The 24,511-nt window shown below is 38.7% G+C and overlaps 1 protein-coding gene across 1 annotated transcript in view; it reads left to right on the top strand.

Moving 5' to 3' along the window:
- The window catches only part of b3galnt2 (beta-1,3-N-acetylgalactosaminyltransferase 2), a 49,190-nt gene that overhangs the window by 4,031 nt on the left and 20,648 nt on the right, over window positions 1-24,511 (top strand). Inside the window, exons 2-5 of the mRNA XM_028820871.2 lie at window positions 3,873-4,005; window positions 8,909-9,009; window positions 22,411-22,604; window positions 23,020-23,115. Coding sequence (XP_028676704.1) covers window positions 3,873-4,005; window positions 8,909-9,009; window positions 22,411-22,604; window positions 23,020-23,115 — 524 coding nt within the window. The remainder of the gene's footprint in view (window positions 1-3,872; window positions 4,006-8,908; window positions 9,010-22,410; window positions 22,605-23,019; window positions 23,116-24,511) is intronic.

Genomic DNA, 24,511 nt, shown 5'->3' on the forward strand with positions numbered 1-24,511 from the left:
GTGTCGGCCAACTGTGCTGGAGTGATTATTGGGGCCAAAAATGTAACCTGAACTGCGACACAGCAATGTTAACCACTGCACCATCATGCGAAAAAAATAACAATACATGTAGACGGAACGATAACCACAAACAAAATACAACAAATGGCCACCAACTAGGAATAAAAAATATATTTATCATTGTGCTCAAAATCTTGGGCCACACATTTTCTTTGAAGCCAGGGAATTTCCAGATTGATAAGGTTGGTTTCTTAGTCACTAATTTGTCCATTTGGACTTTTCTATGTTAAATAACGTACTTTCATACTTTATTAGTTTGTGAATGTTAACAATGAGGACACTCTGTAGCCAAAATGAAGATTACAGGAAGTGCAGAATAGTCATGTTGAGTTCTCAATTTAAAATTGATGATGCCCCGACAATTGCATCTTTAATCTGCAATGTTTATAGAGACAGGGGATCAAACATCTTCTGATCTCAAATCTGGATTGGCTTTGTACTCCAAGCATAAAATCACAAAGCACTTTAAAAATTCATTACCATAAGCACATAATTATGTCATTTAATTTTTGTAATCCTGGAAAATAGATTGTGCCATCATATACAGAAAATGTTTTATTTGTTGTATGTGATAGTTTTTGATAAGTATATTGATCACCAAAGCTGTCATGTATGTTGTAGAGCTGTTGGATTTTGCTAACTCCCAAAAGAAGCCACCAGAGTGATGTCCAGGTAGTCTGGTACAGTACTGCTTTCTTTTTCCATTAATTTATATAAATGCATTGATGTGTGAGTAAAAATAAAAAACTTTGTGACAGAAATATACCATAAAATCTGTCTTTGTAAATTTATGCAATACATTAGATTTAAATTTACATATAGTTTTGCAGGTGCTTTTAACCAAAGTGGCTGAAATTTGAAGTAATTAGTGTCATAAGCAGGAAGAGCACCATTATAAGTGAGCAGCAGTCAGGCACTGTGATAATTGCATAGAGAAGTAATTAAGTGGAGAAATGAACTCCTATTTAAAAAAAGAAGAAAAAAGTCTGCGTCATTATCTCTTCAACCACAACATGACAGTGGTGTAGATCAGCCAGGTGTAGGGCCTTGCAGCTGACTTTGTCCTCCCTCAGTACTGTCTGAAGCGGTGAACTGTTAGCAGTCTGAGTGACCAGCACCACCTGACCTACGATAAGCCTTGGAGCGATTGGCCGGCTCATTAACGCATTAGCCTCTGCAGTGTTTGTCAAGTCGTGGTGGAGCTGTCAGAAAAGGGCCCTGCTGCTCATGGTGTGACATCCTGGTCGGCCAGTGTTGGTTCTTCTCATGTTGCAGCTGGGTGAAGGCGTTCTACAAATTCTTTCCTAAAGTTCTAATTGTAATTATCTCTCTGGTTACAACAGTACGATTATTTTTATCTATATCATTTGGCAGAGTATGATCTCCGTAATAATGAATATAATCATATTTTTATCTCTTCTAAATTATGATATGATGACTCCAGCATTATTTTCACAGGTTTAATAACACCAGAATGGGTGTGAAAACTCTTCAGTATGCCTCATTGCAGTTATTTTTCTTTAATTTTAAGCCATTAAAATTGTTGTTGGAGGTTTAGGAACTTTTGCTAGCTGTCTAAAGTGGGCTTGCAATATTAGATAGAAGCTGTAGATAAAAAGATTTAATTTAACCCAAAGGGTATAAAACGATGTGACAAGGCTAAAACTGTCTTTGTATGCCTCACACCTCTCATGGGTGCTTCACAGTTGAATTCAAGTTGTGGCTTAATATTTGTGCTATTTTTATTTATTTGTTTTATAAAATTGACATTTTGTGATGAAACTCATTGCTGTGCCATGATAAACAGGAATATAATAAAATTACAGAACATCATTTTACATGATATAATAGACAACATAAAGTAGCTTACATGATGTACTACTTACTCCTGTTTCCATAGTGCTTTCCTGAAACCTTGTGCAAAATTCCATGAGGAAAAGCTCCAGTATTGTTTGCATAAATATTTGCTAAAATCTACATTCTGTTCAAGTCCATACAGTAAGGACTTTGCTCTGATAATCCTTGTAATAAACAGGTGCTACTCTTAAAATAACCTAAACCACCTTACTAAAAGGACAAGTGTCTGTGTGTCTATATCGCCATTTTATGCCATTTGGTATGGGATATGCCATCATTTGGAATGAAAAAGTAATGCATTTTAGTAATTCATATGTTACAAATATATTTCAATAGATGGTATACTGCAAACGTTAAAGCTGAATAGGCTGAGGCCTATGTTGATTACTTATATATATTTCAACCTGTCTTAGATGGGTAGTACAGCTAGTTTGAAAATAAATTCTCTTACCAAAGTAAAAATGAGGTGAATGAGGTGAGGTAAATTGTACTCATTTATGTTTGTAAAATGAAACAAATGCATTTAATTGTAGGTAGCTGATGTTCTTGGTGGTGATGCTGAGGTTAATGGTGGACATTTGAGTCTATCAGACAAGTAACAAATGATAAATAAGAGAATCTACAGTTCTGGAAATGTGGGTGCATCAGTTTGCCCATCCATCATCAGTGCCCACTTGTTATAGCAGAAGAATAAGCTACCCAGCCATTCTCTGACCCCATTTTCATAGTACAAGATCTGATTTTGGAATGCTGCAGTCTTTCCTTATTATACAATATATTGAATTTCTCTTTTGGAAGGACCACACATGCAGCTCTGCTTTGATTTCTATACTAATGAGTGCCTGTTTGTGAGTTATTGGTCTTCCAACAGTATATCTGAATGTACATTGTTGCAGTGCATCTGCAGCTCACTCTTTGGTAGTTTGACTGATCCTGAAAAGGGAATATCAACTGATAAACTGCTTGAGCTTGAAGCACTAAACCTCTTTATAAACTTATCTGTTTAACTTCATCCATTGTTAATGGCTAATAGTCCATTAAGCAGAGAAGGATAACCGCAATATAAGTATGTGACGGACATCAGTCAGACAAGATTTGCAGGGTTAAGAAAAGAAAACCAAAAGTGAAAAGCATTCCAGCTTATAGAGCAAAGAGGCTTTTAGTGAAAACACCAGGCGAACATTTTGTATTTTTGGCTGATATGACTCCAGGGTGATGCATAAGATATTATTTATATTGATTTTCAGAAAGCTTTTGATAAGGTGCTTCATGATGTTAAAAGCAGTGTCCTATGGGGCTCAGTGCTGGGGCTGTTCCAGTTTTTAGTGTACATCTATAATCCATCCATCCATTTTCCAACCCGCTGAATCCGAATACAGGGTCACGGGGGGTCTGCTGGAGCCAATCCCAGGGCACAAGGCAGGAACCAATCCCAGGCAGGGTGCCAACCCACCGCAGGACACACACAAACACACCCACACACCAAGCACACACTAGGGCCAATTTAGAATCACCAATCCACCTAACCTGCATGTCTTTGGACTGAGGCAGGAAACACATCTATAATCTTGATAACATTTTTAAAATGTGCACAGAAGGAAGAATAAAGGTTACAAACATTTTTCTTAAAATTCAAAATAAACAAATGTTGTAGTTGACAGTAGCGATTTGGGAACTTTTAAAAGTTCACTTGATGCCGTTTGGGAATAATTAGACAAATAGGCTTGACTGAGTGGCCTGTTGTTTTCAGTGCCGTTCAGATGTTCTTTGTATGTAAATTGCTTTTGGTTTTTAAATTCATTTCTGTTATTTTTAATTAAAAATGAATAAAATTAATATAGTTGGACCACTTAATTTGTGTCCTGATATTAATCTTGTGAACACTCTAAATTAGATTGTGTGTTGTCATGTGTGAATATAATGTTTAGAAAGCTCTTGTGGTTTTATTCCACCAGTTAAAGAACAAGAGTTGCACTCCTATGAAGTACTTGTGGGAATCCTCTCAGCACGACATCATTATGAGCTCCGAGACGCAATAAGGAGCACATGGCTTGGACACCTGAGGCAGGATCCCCACTGGCAACATCGGTCTGTAATATGTCTTTATTGTTCACTTCTGGGCAGGCGCATGCATTTTGGTACTGAAAGTTTGTGGACATTGCAGTCCACTGCAACTAGTAGCCAGGAATTTTGTTGAAGTTTAAGTCATTTGTACTAAAGAAATGTTGCTTGTACAAGTAGTTTACTGACAACAAATGACTAATGTAAGATAAGCTTTTTGCATAATATGAAATGAATTTACATCCATCCATCCTCTTCCGCTTATCCGAGGTCGGGTCGCGGGGGCAGCAGCTTGAGCAGAGATACCCAGACTTCCCTCTCTCCAGCCACTTCTTCTAGCTCTTCCGGGAGAATCCCAAGGCGTTCCCAGGCCAGCCGAGAGACATAGTCCCTCCAGCGTGTCCTGGGTCTTCCCCAGGGCCTCCTCCAGATTGGACGTGCCTGGAACACCTCACCAGGGAGGCATCCTGGTCAGACGCCCGAGCCACCTCATCTGACTCCTCTCGATGCGGAGGAGCAGCGGCTCTACTCTGAGCCCCTCCCGGATGACTGAGCTTCTCACCCTATCTTTAAGGGAAAGCCCAGACACCCTGCGGAGGAAACTCATTTCAGCCGCTTGTATTCGCGATCTCGTTCTTTCGGTCACTACCCATAGCTCATGACCATAGGTGTGGGTAGGAGCATAGATCGACTGGTAAATTGAGAGCTTTGCCTTACAGCTCAGCTCCTTTTTCACCATGACAGACCGATGCAGAGCCCGCATCACTGTGGACAACGCGCCGATCCGCCTGTCGATCTCACGCTCCATTCTTCCCTCACTTGTAAACAAGACCCCGAGATACTTGAACTCCTCCACTTGAGGCAGGATCTCGCTCCCAACCCTGAGAGGGCACTCCACCCTTTTCCGGCTGAGGACCATGGTCTCGGATTTGGAGGTGCTGATTCTCATCCCAGCCGCTTCACACTCAGCTGCGAACTGATTCAGAGAGAGCTGAAGATCACGGCCTGATGAAGCAAACGGGACAACATCATCAGCAAAAAGCAGTGACCCAATCCTGAGTCCACCAAACCGGACCCCCTCAGCCCCCTGGCTGCGCCTAGAAATTCTGTCCATAAAAGTTATGAACAGAATCGGTGACAAAGGGCAGCCCTGGCGGAGTCCAACTCTCACTGGAAACGGGTTTGACTTACTGCCGGCAATGCGGACCAAGCTCTGAAACTGGTTGTACAGGGACCGAACAGCCCTTATCAGGGGGTCGAGAACCCCCCACAGGATTCCCCGAGGGACACGGTCGAATGCCTTTTCCAAGTCCACAAAAGACATGTAGACTGGTTGGGCAAACTCCCATGCACCCTCCAGGACTCAGGCTAAGGGTGTAGTGCTGGTCCACTGTTCCGCGACCAGGACGAAAACCACACTGTTCCTCCTGAATCCGAGGTTCGACTATCTGACGGACCCGTCTCTCCAGAACCCCCGAATAGACTTTTTCAGGGAGGCTGAGGAGTGTGATCCCTCTGTAGTTGGAACACACCCGCCGGTCCCCCTTCTTAAAGAGGGGGACCACCACCCCGGTCTGCCAATCCAGAGGCACTGTCCCTGATGTCCATGCGATGTTGCAGAGATGTGTCAACCAAGACAGCCCTACAACATCCAGAGAGAGCCTTGAGGAACTCCAGGCGTATCTCATCCACCCCCGGGGCCTTGCCACCAAGGAGTTTTTTGACCACCTCGGTGACCTCAGTCCCAGAGATGGGGCAGCCCACCTCCGATTCCCCAGGCTCTGCTTCCTCATTGGAAGGCATGTTAGTGAGATTGAGGAGGTCTTTGAAGTATTCCCCCCACTGACCCACAACTTCCCGAGTCGAGGTCAGCAGCGAACCATCCCCACCATATACAGTGTTGACACTGCACTGCTTCCCCCTCCTGAGATGCCGGACGGTGGACCAGAATCTCCTTGAAGCTGTCCGAAAGTCGTTCTCCATGGCCTCCCCAAACTCCTCCCACGCTCGAGTTTTTGCCTCAGCAACCACCAAAGCCGCATTCCGCTTGGCCTGCCAGTACCTATTAGCTGCCTCCTTCTTCAGCTTGACAGCATCTCTCACTGCCGGTGTCCACCAACAGGTTCGGGGATTGCCGCCACGACAGGCACCGACCACCTTACGGCCACAGCTCCGGTCAGCCGCCTCAACAATAGAGGGACGGAACATGGCCCATTCGGACTCAATGTCCCCCACCTCCCTCGGGACATTGTCGAAGTTCTGCCGGAGGTGGGAGTTGAGACTACTTCTGACAGGAGGCTCTGCCAGACATTCCCAGCTGACCCTCACAACACGTTTGGGCCTACCAGGCCTGACCGGCATCCTCCCCCACCATCGAAGCCAACTCACCACCATGTGGTGATCAGTTGACAGCTCTACCCCTCTCTTCACCCGAGTGTCCAAGACATGTGGCCGCAAGTCCGACGACACGACCACAAAGTCGATCATCGAACTGAGGCCTAGGGTGTCCTGGTGCCAAGTGCACATATGAACACCCCTATGCTTAAACATGATGTTTGTTATGGACAATCCATGACGAGCACAGAAGTCCAATAACAAAACACGACTCGGGTTCAGATCGGGGGGGCCATTCCTCCCAATCACGCCCTTCCAGGTCTCACTGTCATTGCCCACATGAGCATTGAAATCTCCCAGCAGAACAAGGGAGTCCCCAGAAGGTATGCCCTCTAGCACCCCCTCCAGGGACTCCAAAAAGGGGGGGGTACTCCGAACTGCTGTTCGGTGCATACGCACAAACAACAGTTAGGACCCGTCCCCCCACCCGAAGGTGGAGGGAGGCTACCCTCTCATCCACCAGGGTAAACCCCAATGTACAGGCTCCAAGTCGGGGGGCAATAAGTATGCCCACACCCGCTCGGCGCCTCTCACCGGGGGCAACTCCAGAGTGGTACAAAGTCCAGCCCCTCTCAAGGAGAATAGTTCCAGAGTCTAAGCTGTGCGTCGAGGTGAGCCCGACTATATCTAGCCGGAACCTCTCAACCTCGCGCACTAGCTCAGGCTCCTTCCCCTTCAGAGAGGTGACATTCCACGCCCCAAGAGCCAGCTGCTGTAGCCGAGGATCGGACCGCCAAGGTCCCCGCCTTCGGCCACCACCCAACTCACACTGCACCTGACCTCCTTGGCCCCTCTCATAGGTGGTGAGCCCATGGGATTTACATATTGAGTATAAATCTAAGAATTCAACCCATTTATTGAATGTTTTGGGATAAAATTGATTATTTTTAATAGGAAAATTTGCAAAGGTTTCATTTAGTTTTTTCAGTATCTATGTATTTATAGTTAAAATATTTATGTTCACCATTCTTCCATTTTTTTTTTAAATATTCTAATAGTAGTCATGAAGCTATACATAAGCATTCCTACTATAGTCCTGTGTCTGCTGGTTACTTAATACAGTGTGATTATAACAAATTTTCATTTCCTTTTAGTAATACTTCATCTTTGCTTCACTTCATCATGCAGTAAGGGCATTTAGTAATGCAGTGATGGTAAAGCAATTAAGATAAATAATGCCCAGAGTGCAATATTTGTCACTTTAAAAGTAGCTGCAGAGAAGCAGTTGAATGTTGTCATGTGATCTAGTAGAATGTGCTCATTTGAGGCCAGAGCTGAATTTGGGTAATTAAGACCGCCCTCCCTGGCCACCTCACTTGAAGGCAAATAAAATAAAGTAGTGCAGTGAACAGTAAAGGAACCTGATCAAGTGTGACAGAAGAACACAAGCATGTCTTCATTCTTTGAAACAACCATTGTAAAGTATTCAAAGAGGTAAAATGTCAGTTGCATGTATATTGTATGTGGACTGAGTCGTGTACCTAGTCAGGCTGTGAGGACCTCCATGTGTTGCCTCAATGGCAGTAATCAACATTTTGAAAAGGCATATGTTATAAATATTATTTGCTGATCATAGTCCACTAAGTGCCTCAGTCTTAGGCTGACTCAGCAAGTGCTTTAAACTTGCAATTTTGTAATTTTTTTAATGTTGTCATTTACTTGTGAACCTTGTACAGTACTACTATTATTATTAGTAGTAGTATTATTACTAGGCTGACTCCTTTGTCCTAGGCATGCTACTACATTAAGATACAATTGGTTGCATTTCTTTTTGTCTTTCCAGTTGAAACACAGGCAGATGAAGTGACATTACCATAGTCACCTTATACACCATTAGTAGCAGGATTTCAAACCACAACGCATAGTTTTTGAAATCCACACTGCCTGCATATAACATTGACAGACTGCCCCATCATCTTAGAGAGAGCATGTAAAGACATCAGTGAGGCCACAGTGGTGTCATTATGTGTCTATAAGTTAATGTTCTACATTTTCTTGAAGAAAGGCCTTATACACCCCTGACAGATGCATTCCAAGACCTGCTACAAGTTACACAAAAGTAGCTGCCTCATATTTATTTGAACTTCTGTGCTTCAATTCCTGTGGAGTCTGGTGATATTCTAGAAGTTCAGCATTTATGTGGCAGACTCTACTGACAACTGAAATTCATTCTACCTGTGGACAACTAACAATGAAACACTAGCCGGAAATTATAGAGAAACGCATGCTTATGAGAAAAATACAGTTACGCTTCTTCTGCATGTTTGTTTTTTCTGGGAAAGAGCAGTTGTCAATGTTTATCCATTTTGAAGAGGGTATAATTAAAAAATGGTATTAAGAAATGGCAACAATTTGAATGTTTTCATATTGAAATGTTAAAGAAAACTGTGTGGCACACACTGAGTTACTGTAGTTAATGGAGTTAGCCACAGTAACATTTTCCAAACTACTATAGTGAAATTGAGCTACTTGATATATAAACACGTGCCTTCTTGGTAATTATGCATAATTTACATATTCTGGTCTTCATTTGCAGGGTGCTTGTAAAGTTTATTATTGGAATACATGGCTGTGATGTCCCTTTGGAGGACAGAGAAGACCCCTATTCATGCAAAACCCTTAATCTTACTGCTCCAGGTAACCATTTTGGGATATTGAGAGGGGCCATTAAAACTAGTGTCCACAATAATTGTGGTTTATTATTATTATTTTCTTAGATTTTTATTGATTTTAATTAGAAACAGATAACATACCATACAGTCAAGTTGAATTTACCAAATCAAAGCAAATTCAACTACCACCCAAGAGAAAAAGAGAGGAGCCAGCAACCAAAGTTACTCTGTAAAAGGAGCAAGAAAAAAAGGGTATGCTTTTCCCTGAAATCGAAGCTTATTCTAAAATGTTATTGATTATATCCTACCGTATTTTAAAGTTTTGAACATATCCTCTAAGTGAAATCTGATTTTTTTACAATTTCAAGTAGTATAGAACATCGGTTACCCACTGACTTAAGAGTGGTGGGGTGGGATTCTTTCATTTGAGTAAGATAAGTCTTTGTGCTAGTTTGTTTGTCCTTTTCCACTTTAAGCCCATCTGGAGGTACACCAAACATGGCTGGTAATGGATTAGGAGGGATTGTAACACCAAGGCTGTCTGATAGGCATACAAAGATTTTTGTCCAAAATGTTGTTAATTTGGTGCACACCCAGAACAAGTGGCCCAATGAGGCTGGGTCTAGATTGCAACGTCCATAGGTTGAATCTTGCTCTGGAAACATTTTGGACAATTTTAAACAAGATAAATGCACTCTGTTTTAAGTTGAGTAACTGAATGCTTTGCACATGTGGAGTTCTAGTATATTCTGTGCATGGCTGCCCTCTACTCTTTTTCTGAAATATTGAGTGACAGATCCTTTCCCTAATGTACTCTAGGGTCTTTGAAAGGAACAAACTTTAAAATATTTTATAAATTGTAGATATGCTATCTGAGTCTTCAAGACTGATCAATATAAGGTGGAAGGTGAGGAAAATTGGGCAGGTTCTGTTTAGCAAAGTCTCTAGCTTGAAGGTAGTGGAGAAATTATGTTGATGAGAAGTTGTATTTGAAGCATAATGGTTTGTATGATGCAAAAATATGTACAAGTCTGTAAGTGTTTAAATACCAGACATTTACTAGTCATTGAATAGTGCGTAATTTTTGAGAGGGGTGAAAATGGTGATTGAAATGTAGAGGTGCAGCAGATAAAAGCTTTTCTGTCTTAAAGTGCTTCCTAAATTGGTTTCATTTTCTGAGAGAATGAAGGGTAATTGGATTATTAGTGTAATGACAGTAGTTTGTATTAACTGGGGCATAGAGCAGGGAATATAAAGACGTACTGCACGATTTTATTTCTTTTGCAGACCAGGGGCCTCATGTATAAATGGTGCGTACAAACACAAATGTTGCGTAAGAACGTTTCCACATTCAAATCGCGATGTATAAAACCTAAACTTGGCGTAAAGCCACGCACATTTCCACAATTTTTCGCAAGTTCTGCGCTCGGTTTTGCAGACTGGCGGCACCCAGCGTCAAAGTAGTGCTACTGTTCCTGTGTGGTTACCCTTTTTTAGATCCACATATCTGACGCCGCTTTATAAATACACTGAAATTAACCGCTTGTTGTTTATTAGTTTAATGCATCTGATTGTAATTAACCTGTAGAAATATAATGGTCCACAGAATGGTCAAACTATTCTAAATACAATAGCTGCTTTAGCGTTGTTACTCTCACTGCGCCTTCTTCTTTCAGCTGCTCCTGTTAGGGGTTGCCACAGCGGATCATCTTTTTCCATATTACTCTCACTGCACCACTCAGAGTATTTATATCACTGTATCTGAGTGGGGAATCACAGCTGTACAGCAGCTGATCGGAAAGAGAATTATCGGTATACAGCATCAAGCACATGCTGCTTTGGCCATGTTGCCTATTTGAACTGCTCTCACACGGCAAATGCTTCTGGGCCTTTCCTGTACTGACCACGCGGTTCAGAAACAGTTTCATCCCAAGAACTATAAATGCACTCAGTCAGTCCATCAAGTGCTCCTTGTAGAACTGTTTGTACCTATAAATACAATTACCTCACTGTAAACTTGCGATAGTTATAATATTGCACAACCTGAGTCACTTTATAAAGTGCATATTTACATATGATGACGATATCATTTTTAAGATGAAATGCAGCAAAATATGTTTATTATACAAATAAAACTTTAACGTCATTTAAATAATCTATATTGTTAATAATTAAACATGTGAGGACACGGTGCCGCAGCGCTAGCGCTCCATTCACGGATTGTTCCTGCCTCGTGCTATATTCTTGCTGGTGCTGGAAGGATAGATGGATAGAATAATTAAACATGTACTATGAAGATATTTCAGTGTTCCTTAAAAGTTTTGAAGAATCGGTGTTCTCAGCTTACAGATGGCTTAATGTCTATTACAGAGCTGATTGTGTGGCGATTGGGTATTTGGAGAAAGAAAAGTAAGGACAGGAATTGGGGGTTAGTACATTTGAAAGAGACAGTACTGCTGCAATAAAGTATTTCATCGAAGGATGCGCATGGCGCAGCAAACATCTTGCGTGAGACATGAACAATCACTGAGCCACTGTGTTCCCATGTTTAATAACATGCTTTAACTTCTATCATCATGAAAATGATAACACGTATTCATCTCAGTATTTTAATTATTCAGAGAGTTGTAATATTATGAATGTAATGGATTCTGTGTCCTGTCGGAGGAAGAGAAAGCCCGGAAGCACGTAGTGATTCACACACACAGAGCACATATAAATACATTTTGTTGTTGTTGTTCTATAGCACATTTTTATACAAATAATGCAGCTCAAAGTGCTTTACATGATGAAGAAAGAGAAAAAAGACAAAATAAATAAAAATTAGAATAAGGGAACACTAATTAATATAGAATAAAAGTAAGGTCCGATGGCCAGGGAGGACAGAAAAAAAAAAAAAAACTTCAGACGGTCCTCATGTGGACTTCTGGCCTTTAATCCATCAAATACAAAACAAAGCATTTAATGTGCTACTTTAGTTAAGATGGGATTTGAGAAACTAAACATTAAACGATTTTAAGATGAAGTTTATGATGTTCTACTTTAATGACAAAATAAACTATGTGATTAAAGTGGAAATTTCGAGATTAAAGTTGACATTTTGTGCTTTTTTTCCCCCTGTGTGCCTATTTTTTTTTCTCTGTACCCTAATAAGCTTTCATATGACACTCAGACAGTGGGCTACAAGTCGCCTTTTCACGCCGACTTTGATATGTGACAACTTTTTTATTTCGGGGACTGTGCGACACTGTGAACTTGAGCTTTCGAGTTTCTCCGACACTATGTCACTCGATCAACTTCCTTTTGTTGATTATACCGCTGTTTAAACCAACAAATAATACGTTTTTCTTTGCTTCCACTTGGTATTCGCTGAAATTCTTATATTTTCCCCCGTGCTTTTCCCATTATCTTTTCACAGAAAGCTAAGCTTAAGGGCTATTTATATTGATTTGCATATTCAAAGAGGCGTAATTCTGGGAGGATTTGGGGTGGGACAGAAGGCGCGTGCACGTGTGTTACTTTTCACGTTGATCGGGATTTATGTAGTAGAAGAACGTGGAAGTTTGAGTACGCACAGATTCCTGCATCTGGATTTTTCTGTGCGTACGCACATTCCCGCTTTTGTGCTTACGCCATGTTATAGTGTGAGTTCTATGCGCGACGTTATACATGAGGCCCCAGGTCTTTATAGCTTGTATATTGCGAACCCAGTAATAAAAATGAAAATTGGGTAGTGCCATGCCCCCTTTTGCTTTAGGTCATTGTAGAGTCGCACTTTGGATGTGGGGATGTTTTGAATTCCAAATAAATTAAGTTATGATTGAGTCAAATTTCTTAAAAAATGATTTGTTAATTTATATGGAGATGCTTTTAAATAGGAAGAGCAACTTGGGAAGGATGGTCATCTTAACAATGTTGATTCTCCCTGGTAACATAAGGTGGAGAGTAGACCATGTAGTCACGTCTTGTTTAATTTTTTCCATGCAGACAGCAAAATTTTGTTGAAAAAGACTTTTTTATATTTACTGATTTGCTAAGATACATGGGAAGGTGTCTAGTCTGATATTACATGCTAGAGAATTCATTGGAAAAACAATGTTTTTATTCAAATTGATTTCAAGTCCAGATATCTTTTGAAAATCTACTAATACTTTAGGACAGCTGGCACACAATTTTGTAGTTATGAAATATACAGTACCATATCATTTGCATATAGTGATATGTTCTGTTGAAATCCTTTTCTGAAAATCCCCTTTATCTCTGACTAGCAAAATACCCGCGCTTCGCAGCGGAGAAGTAGTGTGTTAAAGAGGTTATGAAAACAAAAGGAAACATTTTAAAAATAACGTAACATGATTGTCAATGTAATTGTGTTGTCATTGTTATAAGTGTTGCTGTCTTTTATATATATATATAGCAAAATACCCGCGCTTTGCAGTGGAGAAGTAGTGTGTTAAAGAGGTTATGTAACCATATATATACATAAACATATATACATATATATACATATCTACATATACACATATCTACATATACATATATATACATATACACATCCACATATACATATATATATATACATTATATATATATATATATATATATATATATATATATATATATATATATATATATATATATATATATGTATATATATATGTATATATATATATATATAATGTGTAGATATGTAAATTTGTATATGTGTATGTATATATATATATATATATATATACATACACATATACAAATTTACATATCTACACATATATATATATATATATAGATATATATATATATATAGATATAGATATAGATATAAATATAGACATACATATATACATACATACATTCACACACATATATATAGAGCAAAATACCCGCGCTTCGCAGCGGCGAAGTACTGCTTTAAAATTTTATATAATAAACTGAGGGAAATTATACCAATAATTATTTGTTAAGGATCTCTTTGTATACCATGTTGTCAGTTCGCCCCTCCGGTTGTAATATGACCAAGTTGTGCGCTGAGCTTACTCTTGAGCATGCAACATATACTTGGCCATGTGAAAAGCAAATCAAGAACAGCAAGACCGCGCCAACTGCGGAGCTCAGGTCGAGCGAAATGAATTGAATGAAATGAGGTGAATGGGAGGGGAGATGATCATGTGACTCCAACACCCGCCTTAACTCTCCATCCCTCCACAAACACACAAACACAGTCTCTCGGATCCCAACTCTCCTTTATATATATATAGATAAATAGCAAAATACCCGCGCTTCGCAGCGGAGAAGTAGTGTGTTAAAGAGGTTATGAAAAAGAAAAGGAAACATTTTAAAAATAACGTAACATGATTGTCAATGTAATTGTGTTGTCATTGTTATGAGTGTTGCTGTCTTTTATATATATATATATATAATATGCACACACACACACATAAACATATATATACATATACATATATATATATATATATACATATCTACATATACACATATCTACATATACATACGTATATACACATCCACATAAACATATATATACATATACAAATTTACATATCTACATATATATATATATGGACATAGATATATACATACATACATTCACATATATATATATATATACATATCTACTTATTGGCTCCTGTATTTAGGATATGGCAGGTTGGATAATGGATGGATGGACATTTGTATGCATAGCCCTATTTGCCCATTTTCGTTTTTTTTCTTTCTTCAGTAATATTTCAGTAAACCCGGAGCTTGTCAGTTCAAATCCTGGTACTGACACCACTGTGTGACCCTGAGGAAGTCACTTCACCTGCCTGTGCTGCAAAAAACAAAAGTAATGTAACAAATTGTACCTCAGATGTTGTAAGTTGCTGGAATAAAGGCATAAGTAAAATAGATAAATATGTATTATACAAATAGGAACTATTCATTTATTTTCAGTTAAGTCATCTGCAGCAAACTTTTATAAATGAGGGTTTCTCATTTTTAGATAGTGCAAACTGTTTCTTCTTCATTGACGTTTTCTCTTGGAGAGCTTTTTTCATTTCATTAAAAATGAAAGCAGCAGCTGACAAAATATGTAGCTTTCTTATTAATTTTTCAACATTGTGTAAAATAAATGTATAAAGTAACATAAAAGGTTTAAATACTGGTTATTCTTTTACACTAAAATATTACTACAGAGATACAAAAAAAGTAAAATGGATATGTTCTTTTTCTTTAAGGAGATTAAATATTACTGAAGAAAGAAAAAAAAAATTAAACAGCCAAATGGGGCTATGCATATGAACTTAAAAGGTTTAAATAAAACAGAAATATATATTTTATTTTTACTTGGTTAACTTGTGGAGGGTGTATCCTGTAGCAAAGCCCTAACTTTTTTCGTGAAAGCCCGTTTCAGTCAATAAGTCTTATGTGTGTGTTTATGTATGTGTGTATATATATGTAGATATGTGTATATGTAGATATGTAGATATGTATATATATGTATATGTATATAAATGTTTATGTGTGTGTGTGTATATTATATATATAATATATATATATATATAAAAGACAGCAACACTTATAACAATGACAACACAATTACATTGACAATCATGTTACGTTATTTTTAAAATGTTTCCTTTTTTTTCATAACCTCTTTAACACACTACTTCTCTGCTGCGAAGCGTGGGTATTTTGCTAGTATATATATATATATATATATATATATATAAATATATATATATATATATATATATACATACATACATATACACACATACATGCAGTTTCAATAACGTAGAAATCAATATAAACATTAACATCATTATCATATGAGAATATGAAGTAATATATAAGAAGCACATTTCATATAAATATAAATTATTAAACAGTAAAATCTTCTTCTGTAATTTGTTACCGTGGCAATTTGTGTGTCTGTCCAGGATTTTAAATCACCTGTAGCTCGCAAACCGTTTCACCTATTGACTTGAAATCTGGTACACATATAGTACGTCACGTCTGCTATCCGCTTTATGGGTGATGATTGTATTACTCTTTTTATCTTTATTTTATTTTATTGTAGAATCAACTCCTATCTGCGCACACCAGGGCGGCCGTGGGTGGATGCGTATGGTGTATTCACTCCATGTTATCGTGCATTGCGCTGTCACTGGTATTTTGATAAAAGAATTTGAACAACATATAAGAAGCGTATAAATTATTAAACAGTACATGCTTAAATGTATACATTTTTTGGTGTACCTACCCGAGAACACGCGACATATAACCGAGCGTGGGAGAAGCATGGATTTTAAACATGCGTTGAGTTCATCTGCTGGTCTCCCTCGTGGAATAACTGGTAATGTTTGACTAAAATCTACAGCGAGTAAAACGACATTACCTCCTTTTTTTTTTTTACGATCTCTGAGATGTTGCTTTTTTCAGTTCAAGGCTTCATAAGCTCTTTTATGTTGTATGGTGTACTTATCCCAAACCATCATCTTTGAATGTTGCAAGACTTTCGCCTTGTATGTAGATCGGGGTAATTACATTCATTGCATTCCTAGTCTGAATCACAATCTGATTGTATGGGTGGTTACCTGGCACTGTAGGGTTGCCACCCGTCCTTTAAAATACGGAATCGTGCCGCATTTGAGAATGAAATTGCGCGTCCCATTTTGAATCAATACTGGACGGGATTTGTCCCGTATTTTTTTTATCATTTTTTTTAAAGCAGCGTCTCATGCAAATCATCCCACACGCATTTTAGGAAAAGATGCCTCCTTTCCTACTTTTGATTGGGTAATACTTGATGTCATCGTTAGTTTGATTGGTCTTTTTAACTGTCCAGTGAGGAGGGCGTGTCTTTTAAGTAGAGTCTGCAAAGTGTTGGCACTGAGATGTGGCGTCAGCGCCAGAGTTGAAGCCCCTAATGTTGCGGTCAGCAAGTCGGCTAACATCCGCCATGTGCCATCTTTCAGTTGCGAGAAGCAGATCATAGAATGGTTGAAACTGTTGCCCCTAACGTTGCGCCACGGCGTGTGGTTCGTTTATACCTCGTGTCTTCTCATTAAACTTTTATCTCGCGAATATGTTATTGCAATCCGCAGCGGGAGCGTTTCTATAAACTTAATTTAAACTTACGTTTTACACCGTGCTTTGTTTCCCTTATGAACATGCTTGTATGCTTCACTCGCTCCCTTCTCAATTGTTTAATTAATTTTTTGCTCTTCGCTGTTTGCGGCTCTTCCGTCATTTCCCCCTACTTCGTTCTTTTATCTCGCGAATATGTTATTGCAATCCTTAACGGGAGCGTTTCATTAAACTGATTGAAAATAGTTTTGCATTTACCTTTTTAGTAAAAGGCGAGCTTTTAAGCCTGAGAAATCACCCCGTAAATGCACACGTTTAATTGCACATGTGTTAATATGTATGGTTACACAGTATTAAAAGACAGTGAACAACGTCAGTTACCTTTGTTCCCGCGTTTGATAAAAGGCGAGCTTTTAAGCCTGAGAAATCACCCCGTAAATGCACACGTTTAATTGCACATGTGTTAATATGTATGCTTACACAGTATTAAAAGACAGTCAAAAATTAACGTCATTTACCTTCGTTCCCGCGTTTGACTCGTGCTGTAAATCTCTTCCTTGTTTTTAGTTCACGTGATTACGTAGGAGGCGTGATGACGCGATACGTGACTCCGCCTCCTCCATTACAGTGTATGGACAAAAAATATGTTCCAGTTATGACCATTACGCGTAGAATTTCGAAATGAAACCTGCCTAACTTTTGTAAGTAAGCTGTAAGGAATGAGCCTGCCAAATTTCAGCCTTCCACCTACACGGGAAGTTCGAGAATTAGTGATGAGTGAGTCAGTCAGTCAGTGAGGGCTTTGCCTTTTATTAATATGTATAGATGCGTTATGAAAGTGTACAGCCAATGGTTCAATGGTGGTTGTAAAGAGCAAAGGTGATAAGGGAGCATCCTTGTTGAGTATCACGTTCTAGTTTAAAGTTATCTGAAATAATGTTGTTAATATGAATTGAGGCTTCTGGACTAGTATAAAGTAGTTTGATCCAGGCACATATGTTTGGACTGAACCTAAATTTGTGCTATATGGTGACTTGGTAGTCCCATTCAACCATATCAAATGCTTTTTCTGCATCTAAAAATTCTAGGATCTCTGTGGTGTTAGATATAAATATAATGGGTGAATATATTAAATGTTGAAGGTTAGAAGTTAAGTGTCTTGACTTTAATAAATCCTGTTTGGTCTTGTGATATTACAGAAGGAAGCACTTTCTCAGTTCTTCTGGCTAGAACTTTGAAGAGTATCTTAACATCACTACTCAGAAGAGAGACTGGTCTATATGATGCACATTGTAGTAGATCCTTGTTGTTCTTAGGAAAGATGGTAATTAATGCAAAAAGTTCAAAGTAGAATTTTTTTTTGTCTTCAGCTTCTAAAAATGTTGCTAATAATAGTGGAGCTAACTTATTTGAGGACTTTTTTTTTTTATAAAATTCCACTGAGTAGCCATCAGGGCCAGCTGCTTTCCCACTTTGAAGTGAGTTTATAGCATCTAGTAATTCTGAAACTCTCTGAGGGTTTATCCAGTTCCACAGCACTGAGAATCTAGCTGTGGTATCTCTAATGAATCAAGAAACTCATTAGATTGCGTCTTTATCTTCTTTAAACTGAGTAGAGTATAAGGTCTTTATAGTACTCTCTAAATGTGTTAGTTATTTTTTTTATGGTCAATAAGTTTATCTCTGTCTGTGTTGTTAATCACTGCCGTATCTGCAATAGTAGTGGTTTAATTGTTTTTAGGAAAGCCAGTGTAGTAGGCTGTGTAACAATACACTTTATATTTATGGCCCTTCTAAATGTTTGTTTTTTTTTTCCCCTTGACCCCTGCAAGTTAAAGAGAACCCCAAGTGTGATACAATTTTCTGAAATCATTCCGTTTTTAGGCGCATTGTATTTCTTTTTTTTATATTTTAGGCCTTTAGTTGTACAGTGTTAAAAACTACATAATGTAAATGCATGGATGTACTGCAAGGAGATGTTTTATTTTGGTGTCAGCAGAAATATGTAATTCTGTGATTGACATATGGAATTTTACCGTCCCAAAATATGTTTGAAAGGCTTATAGGTTCTGATTGCATTAACTAAATGGCCCATTTGGATAGGATGTTTACTTAAATTGGCTAGTGGTTTCTCTTTCAAAATAATCAGACAACTGATATATATGAACATACTGAATATATGTTACACAGTATATAAATTTTTATAGGTCCAAGTCGCAGTCTGATTATTTGGATGGTTACCTATCAGGTGACATTTGTGGTTGGTTGGACAGTTGTCAAACATCTATCACGTCCTCTCAGTTGTGAGAAGCAGATCATAGATACAATGTTAGCTAATACCATCCCTACAGTGAAGCATGGGCATGATCCACAGTCAATATCCATCCATTTTCCAACCCGCTGAATCCGAACACAGGGTCACGGGGGTCTGCTGGAGCCAATCCCAGCCAACACAGGGCACAAGGCAGGACCACAGTCAATATGTAGATAACTAAATGTTATTTCCTCAAGTAGGATTTGTGCATAGTTAACATGCAAGTGTCAAAAGTTACAGATAATAGTGTGGTCCTTAGGAATTAAAAGAAAATGTCGTCGTCTTTAGTTTTGCTACTAAAAGGTGGCTGGTAAATGCATAGGTAGCTTTTTTCAGTATGTTATAACTGCCAGACAGAGAATAGAAAGGAAACACCTTTCCTACATATGAACAGTTGTTGATCCAATGAATGGACACTTCAAGGCTCACATTTCTGGAGTTGCTAACTGTTTGAAGCCAAGTGCAAAAGTTCTCGCTTTTTTCCATTCCCTCTTTGATTGAGTAATTAATCTTGAGTGATCAATTGGTAATTGAACCTTCTCTCTAGTCTGTATTTCATAAAATCCACTTGCATTATTCTGAGAGTTTTTGTTTTGTTTTTGTTTATGTGGTTCATTTGCCTTTTTTCCTGTAGGGTTTCTTAATTGCAGTAACTGTGAAAATGAATGTGTATAAAAGGCAATTTACTGTTATCTTATTCTCAGAATAGAAAGCATTCAAGATAATGACAAATATGACACATTGTATAAGCAACTAATACAGTGCCAGTAATTACTAGTGCAGAACATGACTGGCATGTTGGCAAATTTCCTATAATATGTTTCAAATCGTATAATGAAATATTTATACAATAACTGTACACATGATTTAAGAAATAATGTGGTGTCCTTTAACTTATTTTTCTTTAATTTTACTGCAAAATTTTGTATTGCTCTATAATTAAAGCATTCAACTATAATAGAATGCTCTGATGTGAAGTATTTAATAATCCTTATCCTAATGTTTCATATCATATCACAAAGTTATCTGTGTGTTTGCTCAGTGAAAAAATGTTAAACATTATATCTCTATCTCACTTCAAGTCACGTACAGTGGGTATAGAAAATAATCACCCACTTCGAAATATTCCCATTTTCTTTTGCTTTACAGCCTTAAATGAAAACACACAAACCAATATTTTTTCCAGCTTTACTTACTCAATGCAACCTATAACAACCAAGTGAAAGATATCACAGCTACAGTTCAGAAGAATTTAAAAAAAATCAAAAACAAGAACTACTGAGATGAATAAAGGATCACCCCCCTCCTAAACTCAATCAGGTATAACTCCCCACCATTTCCATTGCACACCATGGTTACTGGCGTCCTTCCACCTGTGATCAGTTGTAATCTGTGTGATAAGTGAAGCATAAAAACAGCTGTTCCTGGAGCATTCATTCGCTTGCTTGGTAGTGCAACTGACAGCAAACAACTGACTATGGATGGCAAGCCATTTTCAAAAGATCTCAGGGATTGAGTTGTGGACAGACATGAGGCAGATACAAAAAATCTCAAAGGCTTTCTGAATCCCAAGGAGCACAGTAAAGTCCATAATAAAGAAGGGGCAAGTGTTTGGTACTACTGGGACCCTCCCTGGATCCGGCCGTCCCTCCAAACTGGATGGAAGAGCAAGGAGGAAACTGGTAAGAGAGGCTACCAAGAGGCCAGTGGCCACTTTGAAGGAGTTACAGGATTTTATGGCAAAGAGTGGTCATTGTGTGCATGTAACAACAATTTCACAAGCGCTCCACAATTGTGGCTTGTTTGGGAGGGTCGCAAGGATAAAGCCTCTTCTCAAGAAAGGCCACATTAAGGCTCGTTTCAGTTTTGCCAGAATGCACCTTGAACATTCTGATGCCAAATGGAAAAAGGTCTTATGGTCAAAAATCAAAGTATTTGGCCTCAATACCATACGGTACACCTGGCGGAAATCCAGTGCAGCTTACCATCCACAACACACCATACCTACAGTAAAGCATGGAGGTGGCATCATCCTGTTGTAGGGGTGTTTCTCTGCCGCAGGGCCTAGGACTCTTGTTAGGGTAGAAGGAGAAATGGATGGGGCAAAATGCCGTCAAATTCTTGAAGAAAACCTGCTACCCTCTGCTAGAAAGTTGAAGATGGGCAGAATGTTCACCTTTCAACATGACAAAGACCCGAAGCACACAGCAAAATTGACCACACAGTGGCTGAAGGAGAAAAAAGTGAATGCCCTTGTGTGGCCCAGTCAGAGCCCAGACCTAAACTCCATTGAAAATCTGTGGAAAGATTTGAAGATAGCAGTCCACCAACGCTCACCATCTAATTTGACCGAACTTGAGCAGTTCTGTAAAGAAGAGTGGGCAAATATTGCTCAATCTAGATGTGCAAAGCTGATGGAGAAGTATCCCAACAGACTCAAGGCTGTCATTAAAGCAAAAGGTGGCTCAACAAAATATTGACATTAGGGGGGGGTTGGGGGGGGGGTGATCCTTTATTAATCTCAGTAGTTCTCGTTTTTGATTTTTTTTTTATAATTTTTCTGAACTGTAGCTGTGATATCTTTCACTTGGTTGTTATAGGTTGCATTGAGTAAGTAAAGCTGGAAAAAATATTTGGTTTGTGTGTTTTTATTTAAGGCTGTAAAGCAAAAGAAAATGGGAATATTTAGAAGGGGGGAATTCTTTTCTGTAGCTACTGTACGTGAGCGTATGTTGGATTATGTGTGCAGCAGACCTAAAAGACTCAGGGAGTTTTAAATGTGTTCAGCTAGTTCTTTAGAAAAAGCAGTTTGATATTAGTAATTTTGATTTGTTTTCATAAAATAATGGAGGTCATAAATTACCTTTAGTGTGCATCTTTTGGTTCTTTTTTAAGCAAATTTAAAATGATTTTACTAAAACTGACGTCCTTCCAGCTTTTTATGTCGCTGGTATGTTGACATTTAAGGACCATTTGCAATATATCAGGTTGAGTTTCTTGACGTGGATTTCTTCTCTTTCATAGTGGTTGGACAGGAGATTGAGGCCGTAGCTGTTTCGGATACTACCAGCTATTCCCTTTTGGGGGCTCCTCTAGTGAGTGTTGACTTTAAGATCCTTCATGCCATAGTTGTCACCCGACTGGGTGTTTTTCCAGATGGCCATGGTTTGGAGTACCGGGGAAATGTTACAGTCAAGCTTTATCAGCTGGAGCAGGAGGTATGTATGTTGTGAGCCTTGTGAATTCTTCATTTAAATTATGGATTCATTATCCTGTCATTTAAACATTAATTGTATATTAAGTCTGTGACCGGTTTGGTTAAGTGGCTTCCCTGTCACTTTGTGTTATACCCCTCAGTTCTACCTGTGCACTACAGATTCAAAAAGCCAGTTGGGAATCGGTGGCTATCTGGCAGTTTTACATTTTTGTTTGTCCTGTTAAAAAATTAAGTTGATTCATGATGATCTTCTATACAATTATGATTTTCTATACAAATGACCATTTATTATAAAACATTAAAGACTAATGAAAGATTTGGATGTGGATTATAAAAAAAGCACTGTAATAACATCTGATGCACATGGAGTTAGTGACATGATATTTTTAAAATCCATTTCAACTGCGATCTTTCAGGAGCCCATTATAACAGCTCGCTTCAGCCCCATCAGCTTTGGAGTCGGCATTAATGGTGTGTGGTACAAACCAGTGGAACAATTTATTTTACCAAAGGTTGGTGCAAAATACATGTATGTATTTATTTTTAAAAAATGCACTTTAGTAATTTTAATAAGAATGTGTGCCTTTGATCTCCTTCACTTAAAGTGGTGTAGTATGGTCATTTCTGTTTAGAATTTGGGCATGCCAAGTTCATATTTGCTAGCATAGTGGTCCATGGATAGTGCTGTCAGTGCACAGACTCAGTGTCATGGGTTCAAATCTTGCACCTTGTTGATGTCCTTCTGGGGTTTGCACATTCTCCTCGAGTCTGCGTAACCCCAAAAACCTACATGGGCACTGTGTGGGTGTGTGAGTGAGTGAGATGGACTGGTGCCTTGTACCCAGAGGTGCTGGGATAGACTCAGTCCCACTGTGACCCTGAGTTGGACTAAGATGATTTGTGAATGTTCTACAGTATATTTTCCATTTGCCCTAATCATTATCTATAATTATTAGGAATACCTGTACACCTGCTTATCCATACAATTATTTAATTGGTCAATCATGTGACAGTAGCACAATACATAAAATCATGCAGATACAGTTCAGGAGCTTCAGTTAATGTGCAATAATTTCAACTGTGGTATGACTGTTGTAAGGCTGGCTGGTTTGAGTATTTCATTAACTGCTAATCTCCTGGAATTTTCGTGCTGATGAGAAAGATCAGAGAAGAATGGCAGACTGGTTTGAGCTGGCAGACATACTACGATACTGAGAGAACCAACTGGGGGGAGCAGAAATGCATCTTGGACTGCACAAGTTTAACCTTGAGGCAGATGGGCTACCACAGCAGAAGACTATGTAGGGTTCCACTCCTGCCAGCCAAGAACAGAAAGATGAGGCTACAGTGGGCACAGGCTGACCAAAAGTGGACAGCTAAAGACTAGAAAATGTAACCTGGTGCGATCAATCTCTCTCTCTCTCTCCATAATAATAATAATAAAATGTAATATTATGCTTTTTTTTTTTTATAAAAAGGCAAAGAACAAGTAATCCTAAATTAACGAGGTAAGAGTAAGACTAGTTGATAAAAAAAAAAAAAATGAGTTGTTTTGCAGAAATGTAATTTCACATCTGCTGTTGTAGGAGGCAGGAGCAGAATTTTTTTGGTAGAAGTAAAACTTTCCTTGGAAGTGACTTAAAGTGCATCTTAAGAACTTTTGCTAAAATACTTTTATTACTTTTTAATGCTAAAACAGCCAGCTATGTTATAAGCAAAATGTACTTTATTTATGTTTGCTTTTGTGTTCAGATATGAATTGCCGGAATACTTGATAATGAGTCTAAGTGAACAGTATTGAAGACTTTGCAGAATTGTAAGTCCAGAGTTTTAGGCGTGTTGTCGTGTTACTTGGCTGCAAGCCGATAAGACATAAGAACCGGTTCAAATCAAATACATCTACCACAA

Source organism: Erpetoichthys calabaricus, chromosome 15, assembly GCF_900747795.2.
Source record: "Erpetoichthys calabaricus chromosome 15, fErpCal1.3, whole genome shotgun sequence".
Classification (NCBI taxonomy): domain Eukaryota; kingdom Metazoa; phylum Chordata; class Cladistia; order Polypteriformes; family Polypteridae; genus Erpetoichthys; species Erpetoichthys calabaricus.